Source organism: Lottia gigantea (genome assembly GCF_000327385.1).
Source record: "Lottia gigantea unplaced genomic scaffold LOTGIsca_18, whole genome shotgun sequence".
Classification (NCBI taxonomy): domain Eukaryota; kingdom Metazoa; phylum Mollusca; class Gastropoda; family Lottiidae; genus Lottia; species Lottia gigantea.
In genome coordinates this window covers 976,075-988,580 of record NW_008708301.1, presented here as the reverse complement: position 1 = coordinate 988,580, position 12,506 = coordinate 976,075, and the positions used below count along the sequence as shown (strand labels likewise).

Here is a 12,506-nt window from a genome sequence, read left to right as displayed (position 1 = left end):
TTAAACCTGATTTATTCCACCATTATTCTACCATCAAGATCACTGAAGTAATAATGGGATTATCAAACCGCAAATTGTGTAACGCCATTCTATCCTTTACATGCCAAAACTAAAATATGTTCTCAGTTTTGCACTGTTAAAAGACGTCAATTTCCTCCCCGAATTCAAAATCGTGTCATGAATTTCGTTAGCCTATTAATAGAGATTAATGCCAAAGATAAGAAGTCAGTAGTTTAACAAGATAAAAAAAATGTAACAGAATCTTTTCAGTGATTACATAAATCGTATTAAGGTAAGGTCTTTTCATAGTCATTCTGTAGTTTTGTCTTTAACATTTTTAGGACCATACAGGATGAAGCAGTGCCATTTTGATTTTTACTCTACGAGTTCAGAAACATCATTATCAAGCTCATACCATTCATTGCTTGATTTTTCGGACAGAAGTACATACATGTAGAAAAATGAAAGTTAATTTGTCAAACATCTTTGTATAAATCCCACCCTGTTTGTAAAAGTGCCGATACTTAAAAAAACGGCATTGATTAGTCTGAAGATTCAGTATTAAGTTTTCAAATTTATTTCTTTTTATACTTGATAGATGATGTTATTGCTTGTTTTTGGTCTGATACACGCTATTGTCGCGTAAGTTTATTTTTTGTTTAGTATGTAGTTTAATTTTATCTAATAGTAATTTGTGTACAGTTTACTAGCCATTTAGACAAGGAACCATGATAGTCATTCGAAGTAGTTATATATATTGTTCATTTCCACCCTGGCTACTATTTTTTACTATGAAACAGCTTATACTGCTATATTATATATAGTTCGTCTTTGCATACTTTGTATTTTTCTAGTGCGATTTCAATTCAAATAAAATATAACCTACCAACGATTGATTAAAACAATAACATTTCTTACATACTTTTTTTTTAGCCAGGGAACAATCGATCCAGATGTAGAAGCATTTCAAAAACATGTAGCTAAAACTGCTCTTGAAATGTGGTCAAGTATGGACTTAAATCAAAATGGTGAATTTGATCGAGATGACTTGCAGGCTGCAATATCTGACTACGATTTGAATGGTAAATTTATCATGCATTCTTATTTACTATGGAAGTAACGAAAATTGCATTTTACAACATTTTTTTCTTTCCTAATCGATGGAAACCTATTTACCTATAACCTACATATTTACCATAAAAATGATGAGGCTTGAGGACGAGGATATAATCAGCTGACCCAGCTCTTATTTAGAAAATTACGAAGCAGTCTAATTATTGATATACATTTTTTTTTCAATACACTATCTGTGTTCATCCAGGTGACAATGAAGTAACTAGAGCCGAATTTGAATTTGGATTTGATATGGCAGAACCAACATTAGCTATTTTAGCAAAGACATTATTTGCCGAGTACGATGAAAATCAAGATGGCTTTTTTGATTCAAAAGACTTGGATGGTGTTTATAAACGTATGGATCATATAATTCGTAAGTATATTAAATTATAATCCCCAAATACCATATTTAAAATATTTGACCGGATTTGTATTTATTGAATACCATGCCCTACTGTTCATAGGATTCGAAGAAATCATTGCAGTGCCGCATATGAACGAATGAACAATATTTTGCGAATTATATGAAACATTTACGTCTTCAATCGACAGATGATGGAAGAATTTCAAAAGCAGAATTTACTTCTTATTATACTGAGGTAAGGTAGCTTTCTAATACTTCCCGGTATTACGTATTTCAGTAGTTTCAATAAAGCTACAATTTGAAGTATATCGTGCGCTGATCTAACTTTAGGGCAATCTTAAACATCTTATCAGCATCACGGGTATATTTGACACAATCTTTCTCGAAGTGCTACAATTTTTCTCGAACTGCTACTCTGCAGACTTGATTATACATACATACATCTGCGATCAAATTTGACCAGACTATCAAGAAACTCACGCATCAGAACAAATTTTTATTTGTTCATAGTTATCATATCGATGATAAAGCCCAAAAACAGAATTTTGATTATTCCTATGTCCTGTGAGCATATACTGTCCCTGATGGGGAAAAGGCAAATTTCGTCATTATTGTCCTGAGCATATATCTACTTGGATCATATCGGAAGTTGGACATCTACCTGGTACTTTAGTAATATAATTTGTTTGTCTATTTCAGTTGCTGACCACCTTGTTCCTTTTACAAGTACAAGCAGAAAAAGAAGCACAAAATAAAGTACTGGGTTAAAACAGATAAATTAAATTTTTCAATTCACAGAATGTTTTCTAGTATATCTTACCTCTCTTCAAGTATCATTGCCCAATGATAAGTTATGTTCAAATAAAGAACGACGAATGAAGTAATATGCCACCAAACTGCTAGAATTGGTGGCATGGAATCGTTAATAATCACGTTTGCCTCTAGCTGATTGCTAGATCGCAGTTGCCCCCAATTGCTGCCAGATTGCAGTTGCCTCTTTCTGATATTGTCAGAATCGGTGCCTCCAGTTACTGTCAGTCGCTCGTGTTTTACTTGATATCAAAAATATAAACGGTCGGAATCTACGACCTTCCAGCTGATGGTTTCGCTCATGCGGATTGCTATAGATTAGATGGTGAGCCCATCGCAAGTATTCACAATTTTACATTCTTGTATATTCTAGGTTAAAATGTGTCCATGTGGTTTCTCCATATTCATATATGCTATGTGCATGCACTACCTATACTTGTAATAATTGAAGGTATTAAACGTGATTGAGTTTTATCCTGAGAACAATTTCAACTGTTTTCTTTCTTAATAGTCCGTAATTTGGTACAAATATCACAACATTATTAATACTGAGATCTGATTACAAACAAGCTAAGAAAAAATAAATGTAAGTTTGAATTTATTGGACTCCTTGTGAAAAGATTTATTAATTTGTTACTTATTCAGCAGGAATCAATGAAAAGTCAATAAACGGAGGACAAGTGTCTAAAATCATTGCAAATACCTACTTGGTATATATATTATTTCTTGTCCAAAAGTAGCTCGAACTATTTGTAAAGAGAAGTAGTAAAAAAAACAAGAAAGAAAAGTAGGGCATAAACTGTGTAAAAAGGAAAATTTTGGTTGTTTTCTTCAACGTATCAACTTTTGCTGCGTGAGTTGTTAATTTAATACCACTTTAGTAAGAGTGGCTAGGGTGATCAGTTTACAAATTTGTAACTTATAGTCTTAGTGAAGAATACCTAGAAGGTCCAGTTCAAGTTAATTTTTGTATCTAATGTCAACTGAAACCATGTGTCACAATCTCAGCTACTCAAAGTTTAGAAACGACTCCATCCAGTTTTGAATCTCAAAAATAATCCACCAATGTAAAGTACAATTACTCGAATGATCTATTGTAGTTAATACCAACGTGTCAAAAGAAGAATTTGTCTTTCATTTTGATATTGATGCACCTCTCCTGGCAAAAGAAGCTAGTGCCTTATTATATAAATAATGTGATAATGGTAATAATATGATTAAAGAAACTGATATTGATGGTATTCTTCATCGAATAGATCTCACCATAAGTGACTGCAATAAAGGAGGCGTGTAATGATGAAGTGTGATAGAGTCATTTCCAGTTAAATGTGTTGTGATTACTCTAAAACTGCTTCCGCCTTTCAAGCATTTTTTTTTAACAATTTGACAATGTTCTTTCTTTTTGTATCGACAATTTCAACAGATTCCTTATACTCGAAATCTTTCACCGTTCTTAAATCTTCCAGATAATAAAGCATAATTTTTGTCAAGTGTGTAATATTGTAATTGTCTTTATTGTTTCATGTATTATAGAATATGGTATTGTTGATCATCAGGAGTTCTCAAAATATTTCGAATAGGTAGGGCGTTTTTATGAAAGAAAATCAATCCATGTAGATATGTTCATGCAATATAATTAAATTAGTCTGTGGGCGAGGTTAAAATCCCTGTAGCTTTTGTAGTTAAGAATCCGAACATACCCTTACTTATTTCAGCCATCGCAAGCTCTGATGTGTTAGATGGCGGATTCGGTCGATGGTTGTCTGGGTTGTGCAAAAACTAGCTATGAGCTATCACAAACACACGATGTATTTCAATTCCAGGCTTAACAATCCTGTACATGATCCAGCTTCAACAACTTCAATCAACCAGACCTACTACCATAGGACCTTCTTCTTCTCAACCAAACACTGCCACTATGGTTTTTAAATAATATTATTAAATAAAGTGCAACCTGTTTTAATTTACTGTGTTTATTCCAATGAAATTTCTTTTTGTTTATCATCTACATTACCTTCCTGCTTAGAGTATACACAATGTTTTTGAAACATGATTCTCAAAATCATTGGCTGAATTTCATTTATTTGTTCTCGACTCAAGTGCTGTAACTTGCGCTAAACTATGAGATAATCGTGTGACAACTCTAGACAATGAAGATTATAGAAATGTATTCAAACACAACTTTATTTTAAAACGAAATATAGTCGACACAAAATTTTCATTCACATCTTATTACATTTATGTTGTAATACTATACAATATATAGACACAGTATTGTTTAAATATTATGCTTAGGTTGTCAGGATCCTGTCTACCAGCTAATCTTTGGTTAAACCTCTTGGTAGTTATCTTTCCCACATTTTCTGTTTTAATCAGGTCGACAGGAACATCGAAGAAATACAAGAATTTAGATGTCACCTGACTTTCCATGCTGAACAATGCCACGACTATGACTTATTCTAAGTAAACTGTCCCTGTAGATAAATGTTTTACCAAAGAATATAACCATCCAGACTGAATTTGTCATTATATGCAACCCGCTTCCCGGTGGTTATTGTAACACACAATCAACATTACAAGCATGCATGTCGTTCGTAACATTAAATTATTGCACTAAACTTCAACAAAAGTTTTCGGCATTTAATCTGATGTTTTTTTTTTATTTATATCAAAATAATACTTTTATTCCAAGCATTTGCATTTTTTTTTACTGCTATACGGAATAAGAACTGTGTCACTTAAAAGTCAGTTAAATTCTGATGCACTTCATGAAAATATCACCAAGATATCAGGAATCTTTGGATTCAACAGGAATTCCAATAAATTCTTTCTTTTCATTAATAGTCTGTAAATTATCTTTGATAACATTCGTTGTGTTTATGTCTTCTTTCTTATCTTTATCATTATCACAATAATTGACTATATTTTCCTGGAAATGTACATGCTCTGAAATGATAAACGTTCTAGAATTAACAAATACAACTATGGACATTGATGCTTTACGGAATAGTTATTTATCAAGTTATACTCACTTTAATAAATATTAGGTGATGATGTTCTGGAATATTTTATCAAGTTATACTTACTTTAAGAACTAATAGGTGATGTTGATTCAGAAGTATTTTAAAGTTACTTACTTTTAGAAATATTGGGTGATGTTGTTCTTGATGTTGTCTGAGAAGTGGTTAGAGATCTAGTATGTATTGATAATCTGTCTTTTTCTTCTAACATTCTCTCACTATATTGCTGGAAATTAGAGAGAATATTGATGGTTTAATTTATTCGAACAATCTGGTAAATATACAAATTTGGATGAATCGTTTCATATGATATCCGTGGATAACTCGACTTGGTTTAAACAATATTTTTATTTCTATATTAAATGAAATTTTTACAGAAAATAAGTAAGGTTTCGGAAACAAGCCGAAGCTTATGCTTATCCGGAACCTCGACTTGACATCATACATCTCCTGTTCTTGGTCATTTAATATTCAAATAACCAAAAGGTGTATTCATTTAATGATATCCTTTCTGTGTGTAAGGAATTCTTGAATACTCATTGTGAAAACATTGCCATCAATCTATAATATAACTCAAATTCAATTTTAGCACGTGATACAATCATTTGAAGTGTTATAATTGGCTTCATTACTATTTAAAATTTAAAAAATTAAGGTGTCGAGAAAGAAAAGGGCAATCGTAAGTTTCAGATCTTTTCATTCTTTGAAGCCATACCCCTTGAAATTTGATGAGATACGTGACATGTAGTGTCCAACATGAACGTGAATTTGCATGGAGCTGACATTAATTACAAACTACAAACATATACTTTTTTATAGTAAATATATGAGCTATGGAGTCGTGTTCTTGTCTCTTTTGTGTTGTTTAACCGTAATATGTTGATATAGCAAAACAAATACCCTACACCTATAAAATAGACTACAATAATACGATGTAAACAATATTTATTTACACATAAAGATAGTAAATAAATATAAAATAGACTGTCTTTCTATAGACACTTGATATTCTACATTAATATTATTATAGTAATCTTCACTGAATTATTTCTCAAGAGCTTTATTACACTTTATTACAATTTAACTCAATTTACTATTAATAAACCTAATATTTAACGTTTTATTTTAATTTAAATATCATAAAATTGGGCGTGACGGGTTTTCTGTTAGGTTAGTAGGTTTTCAGTTGTATTTATGTTATTTTGTTGCAAACCAACACTAAGCAATGCTTAGTATTAAAAAGTGAGAAACGGGACAAACTTTGTAATTACCACGAGTATATTAAGTTCTCAGAACCTCGGATTATAATCTTATTGTTCATCAGACAAAAATAACGTCATTAGTGAGGTGTTGTTTATTACAAGTACTAATAAACTATTGATTATAAGGTCATGGTGAGTTTATAACATAATACAAAGAAAGTATAACAAAACTATGATTAATTAATTAGATCTTTTTACAAGTTTAGACTAATGATTTCCATTGTTCATGTAAGTGAAAGTACTTGATTAGTCGAGCAAAGATATTCTCATCCGGGTCCGATTTCATAGCATAAGAAGTTCACTTTATTTTTTTTAGGTAGGCTAAGTAATGAATAACACAATTTAAGTTTAGTGCGTATAGTTTCAATAACTATTTTTCTACCTAAAACTAAACTGGACTGCTCATGTTTGAATCAAACCCGAATGAGCAGAAATAGGTTATCTTGCTTAAAGCGTGCTTTCAATCTGTTACAATTGTTATCACGATTGTTGTCTTTGTTATTTGTTGTCTATTCTACTATATTAACCTACATTTTTACTTTTCTTCTTGACTTCATTTAATGTCATACTACATGGATTATAACAGAGTTTGACATGATATAATCACACAGACAATGGCATAATGCTAGAAACCAGTGAACCACCTTTCAGTTTTACCCAAAGGGTTGGGGATATTAACAATAAGCATATCTAATTTACTACTTACCTCCGCCTTCTTAGCCAACTTCCGTTGCATGTCCATCATTTTCGTCTGCCTCTGTGTCTGAGATTCATATTTCTTAGCTAAATCTCCTCTTATATTTTTATTTACATCTTTCTTTGGTTCACCTATAATATATTTCAGAAAAGAATAATTAATAAACCATTTTCTGATCGCTTCTCGGTGACGTCGCGAACTCATTTCAATGAAATGTTAAATTATACGCAATACGTCGCAATTGAAGAATTGAAAGTGTGAAATGTGTATCCGTGATCGATATTCAAAACAAAATTCTCATAATCTAAGTGCTTAAAGATTAAATATAATGCTAAATCTTTACCTTGACTTTTCTTTGTATTTAAAATTGAAGCTTTAGTTCCCATAGCAATCTAATATCCTTCATTTTCTCAGTTTGATTAGTATATTAACATGTTGAACACCATTACAGGACTAAATTACACTGCTTGGCTATTGTTTACATTCGTTACACTCGATAAACTGAAGTTAGATAACTCATTAGAAATAGAACACAATTGATTTCTTGAATAGTCTTTAACGTCTGTTATAAATGCGAAATTATGTCGTGGGTTCGAAGTGGGTAAACGTCAATATTTTACCTATAACCGAATTGAAACACCATCTTAATCAGCAGTTACAAGCCCCAGGATGAAGGATGGCAATTTTCTAATGACTTCTTTACTACTTAGATTCATATACATGAAAGGGATTCTTGAAAGGTTGCTAACTTCATTGAGGTAGATAGTTAAAATTGGTCGGAATCTGGCTGTATGAATTGATGAATAGTACATTAATCTTCGCATTGTAAGGAACCCCTTGCTCGCTGCATAACCACAATAGTCTGATGATTGTTAAGATAGGCGGTTTGTGGTTCCGTTCCTAAAAGTGTTTTTGTGTCAACTGTCAAGCACATTTGCATGTGCTTCCAACTTGAGCATACTTCCGTATGACAAACACGTTGTTTGAACATTAAATGGGGGATGTTTTTGCATGAAAATTGTGCTTTACTGAGAATACAAATACGACATTTAATTTACAATTGTTATTTATAACTTAGTAGTAAACAAACAAGTTAAGATTGATTTTTCTCTGAATCTTGGTTTAAACCATACGATTCACTTTTCCAACAGCAGAAGAAAGCAGCAAGACCAATAACAAGTAACATTGGGAACACCACCATCACGATAACCATTAGTGCCGTCATACCGACAGGGAATTTCTTCTCAAGATGTTCGTCCGGACAACCTTCCATTGACATACCAGGAATACTGCAAGGGTTAATAACTTCAGTGTCTAAAGAATTATCTACTACAGGCGCTTGTCTATCAGAAAATAAAAACTCTTCAGTATCGTCATCTATTGGTTCTATTTCCAGATCAAGACGCAACGGTATCAAAACCTGGGGTTCTATAAAAGTAAAATAAAGCAAAAGATAATTTCATTAGGAATATGCGCCGATTTAATTTTCATATTTTGGAATATGTATACCATGGGAGCGGTGAAATCAGACTGATTACTCAATAGTTCAAATGGGTGACTACTGTCAATAGGTCATGAAAATAAGCAGAATGATGTAAATTCGTGCAGTGCCATCATTAGACTATTTATATTAAGATAATTGCCATTTTTTCATAGTTTAAAAGATCAATGGAAATATTATCTGGTTTAACAACAATATGACAGTAGCATATGTACAGACTGATGGGCTTACGAATCTGACAACAGAAAACTGCCTTATTACAATGCAAGATGGATACGATTTATTCATATAGGTATATGCGAAGCAATTAGCACAATAATCAATATAGAAAATCAATGTTTATAAAGTCAGACCTGTTTGTGATCTTCGTCTTCTAGAGTCGGTTTCTACTACACAGGAATCCTATAATGTTAAATATGGAACGTTGTTACAAACTAACATCCAAACTAAAATGCAACTAAATGAAATGAAATAAGTTTTACGCCCACTCTCTATACAGAGATCAAGTGACTATGGACTTTAATTCATCGACACATTTCCAGTCTAAAAAGTGATATGAATAGCTAACATTTTGAATCTACAGTTTTTGAGAAATTTCGATCAAGATTACAACAAAATTTAGATAAACAAGGATTTCTTACTCTATAAACATCACTTGTAATCAATGAAACAAATTGATATGTCTGTGTACGAATAATAAATGATTTAAATGCTAGCGCATGCTCGCACTTAGTACACTTACACCATCACAGTTGGTTACACAGGTTGTAAAGTTACATTGAAACGACACCGTTTTACTTTTAGCTAATCTAAATGTTGTAAACACAGGACTTTCTGATTTAAGTCCAGTTGTAGTAAACCCAATATTCTTTGGTATAACCATTCCATCACCACATCTAAATAATATAAACTCACATGTTACCGAACATCACTGTTTGAAATTTGCCAGCTTGATTAAATAAAAATTCAATAGCAAATTCTGACTGAATCCTTACCAAAAGTTTTGTTTGGGATTTGTCCTTTTAATAGTGAAGATAAAAAAAATCAGAGCTGTGATACAATAGAAAACTTTAAATAAGCTTCTTTAAATAAATTGCTCTTACCCTCCACGAAGTATTTTATATGTACTGTCTCCGCCAACTGCATCACAACTGACAGCCCGAATTCCATTTTCATCAGCAGCACCTGGATCTGCAGAGGCTGGAACAACAAATAATATAAAAGACAAATGTTCAAGAAGCACTATTTATACGATTACATATCGAATACATCATAAAAATACAATATGGGATCTGGTATTTTCAATAAAACCTACCCAATATATTTGCCGTTAAACGAACTCTGCGACCTATGGGTACAATATTACCAAGAGCGTCACCACGTACATCTGTCAGCTCAAGTGAAAAGCCTGAACTAGCGTCTCCTCCCATATGCGACTGGATTTCTCGTGGGCCAAGCAATCTGAAATACATCAATGATACCTTAACCATAAGTGTAAGATTACTTAAAATCCAAATAGTCGAATAGTTGTTAGCCTTTTTGGAATTGCTCTATCCCCCTCGATACGTTGATTTATACAGACAACACAATGTATACTAACATGTATGCAGTCATTAGTAAATAAAAATCCGTACAAGCAAAACAATTCTGTGAATCCAATGGAAAAATCGGCGTTCCGAAAGGAGTAAGCATTGTTTGCTTTACGAGCGACACCCGCCACTACCATAAATACTTACCCTTGTTTGATTGTTTTGACATCCGATGCAGTTTTGCCATGATCATCCATGACACAGGTTATCATATAGATATCGTGATTTAACATGATTTCACCAGGTTCAGCCCACGATACAGACAGGAATAGTATAAACGAGTTACTGACATTCTTTTTCTATTCAAAAATAAATAAATCGTATTCAGATTAGAAACTAGTATCCATTCAATACAATAATTCAATTACAAAACATCTATTATCTGAGCAAAGTAAAGAGTATGGGAGAAAAGTAGCCTCAAAATAGTAGGCATAGGCCTACTGTCAGTCTTAGAATATCTTTGCGTTGATAAAAATGTAAGTATGAGCACACATAATGTCCTCAAAGTTTTTACAGACGATTATTTTCATCCAAAATTAGTGACATATTAGGGTTGGAATTTCCAGGAGAGAAATGTGTTTCTTTTCAATGTAAACTTACAAAAGATTATATTTTTTATTAACGCAAAGACATTCTAAGATTAACAATACTATTTTGATTCTGATATTCCAATCTCTTAAAAAATATCGAAAAAATTCTAAAAACGTTTTGATTTGCTCAGACATTAAGTTTGTTGCTTAAGACCGAATTGACATCAAGGACAAAACAAGTTATCATGTCTTAGCAAAAGTTTTCAATTGTTAACAAAATTAGATACTTGTGTTGTCTTGAATGTATATAAACAGGAAACATTTAAGTAATTTTATAAACTGATACAAGCATTCTTTATATTTAACATTCTTTCCTTTTGTAATGGAACATAACAAATAAATCAAATAATTTATAAGATTATTACTATTTTATGATGAAGGTCTAAGAAAAGAAATGATACTACCATAAAAACACAGCTAAGGAGGGGATTTCCTTGATATGTACTGTTTAGAAACCAGTCAACATAATTAACAGTGGAAAATTGAGCTAAAAATCGATCGTTACATTCTGCTTCCACGTGGACATCTAAATCAGTTAACACATGTATACTGGTAATACCGTCCATGGTTTTACTACAACTTGGTTGAACTGAAATAACATGATATCAATGTCAGTTAATACGCGTATAGTGATAATACCATCTTTCCTTCAACTGAAATAACATTTAGTATCCTCGTGTATACCAGTGGTACATGTATAACGGATATACCATCTATATAGTTGTGGAAAAAGATATAAAATATATATATATATATCCTAAACCGATAAACAAAAATTGGTATAATATTACCTACCGTCAAAAACGTAGCCAACTGGAATATCCATGGCCGAAATAATTCCCTGAAAGATAAATTCAACCTTACATACCAATTAACCAATATTCAAAGGCAAGGTCCATAAAAACCATGAAACGAAAATAAGATTAACATAAGACTGTGTACAGAACGATGGGATGGGCAATTTGATAACTCTTTGAATCATATTTTGATAATTTATTTTACAGTCTGAATACTTACCACGCTCAAACACACAACTGTTAAACTCAGCAGTTCCATTTTCAACAGACTAAAAACAAAAGAAAAACACCAAAATACGCGTATCTTAGACTTGTGACACTATACCCATTGTAAGTGAGTTTAACACCAATCGTGACAAACACTATTCCCTGACTAACCATGAAATTACAACTTGCCCCTCATTTCAGACAATTATAATAGATTTTCAAATACTTATCAATGATCTGAAAATGTCCTCTTTGTATACTGTGGTCGGTCAGTAGGGTAGTAAAATTGTCATCATATATTTGACTATCTTGAAGAGAAATGAAATCAATGGATTTTTACGCCCTTTTCTGCACCGTGTGGGCTAATGAAGACGGGAAACGCCTTGCAGGGTACAATGAGGGAAATTTTGCCGGGATTGAATCCTGAACCTTCAAACTCTAACGTCTTACTTACTGAGCCATCGCGGCTCCCTTTGACTATCTTGAAGTTGATTGTCAATTCAGTAAATGATTGATATATGCAGAAGCATTATAGTATCAATTTCAGGGGAAA

General features: G+C 32.3%; 3 protein-coding genes across 3 annotated transcripts; 1 reads left to right on the top strand and 2 right to left on the bottom strand.

Annotated features, from left to right (window-relative positions):
• Window positions 1-598: 598 nt before the first annotated feature.
• Window positions 599-2,248, top strand: LOTGIDRAFT_158735 (hypothetical protein; the record flags this gene model as incomplete). The annotated part of the gene is made up of 5 exons (XM_009052177.1): window positions 599-642; window positions 934-1,082; window positions 1,322-1,489; window positions 1,669-1,715; window positions 2,180-2,248. The coding sequence occupies 5 exons, from the start codon at window positions 599-601 to the stop codon at window positions 2,246-2,248; spliced, it is 477 nt and encodes a 158-aa protein (XP_009050425.1).
• A 2,436-nt stretch (window positions 2,249-4,684) lies between these two features.
• On the bottom strand, window positions 4,685-7,700 carry LOTGIDRAFT_231170 (hypothetical protein). Its single transcript, XM_009052176.1, has 4 exons — window positions 7,613-7,700; window positions 7,279-7,400; window positions 5,428-5,536; window positions 4,685-5,236 (listed from the first exon to the last, which is right to left on the bottom strand). The coding sequence occupies exons 1-4, from the start codon at window positions 7,653-7,655 to the stop codon at window positions 5,079-5,081; spliced, it is 432 nt and encodes a 143-aa protein (XP_009050424.1). The 5' UTR covers window positions 7,656-7,700; the 3' UTR covers window positions 4,685-5,078.
• Window positions 7,701-9,482: 1,782 nt separating this feature from the next.
• Window positions 9,483-11,551, bottom strand: LOTGIDRAFT_114180 (hypothetical protein; the record flags this gene model as incomplete). The annotated part of the gene is made up of 5 exons (XM_009052175.1): window positions 9,483-9,666; window positions 9,874-9,955; window positions 10,086-10,231; window positions 10,507-10,652; window positions 11,354-11,551. Coding segments are annotated over 5 exons (756 nt in total), but the record flags the coding sequence as incomplete, so codon positions are not given.
• Window positions 11,552-12,506: the final 955 nt, after the last annotated feature.

Coding starts and splice junctions, on each gene's coding strand:
- LOTGIDRAFT_231170 (XM_009052176.1), bottom strand. CDS start 7,655: ATGGGAACTAAAGCTTCAATTTTAAATACAAAGAAAAGTCAAG. Junction 7,401..7,612: donor AAATACAAAGAAAAGTCAAG/GTAAAGATTTAG, acceptor AATATATTATAG/GTGAACCAAAGAAAGATGTA. Junction 5,237..5,427: donor ATCACCCAATATTTCTAAAA/GTAAGTAACTTT, acceptor TTATCATTTCAG/AGCATGTACATTTCCAGGAA.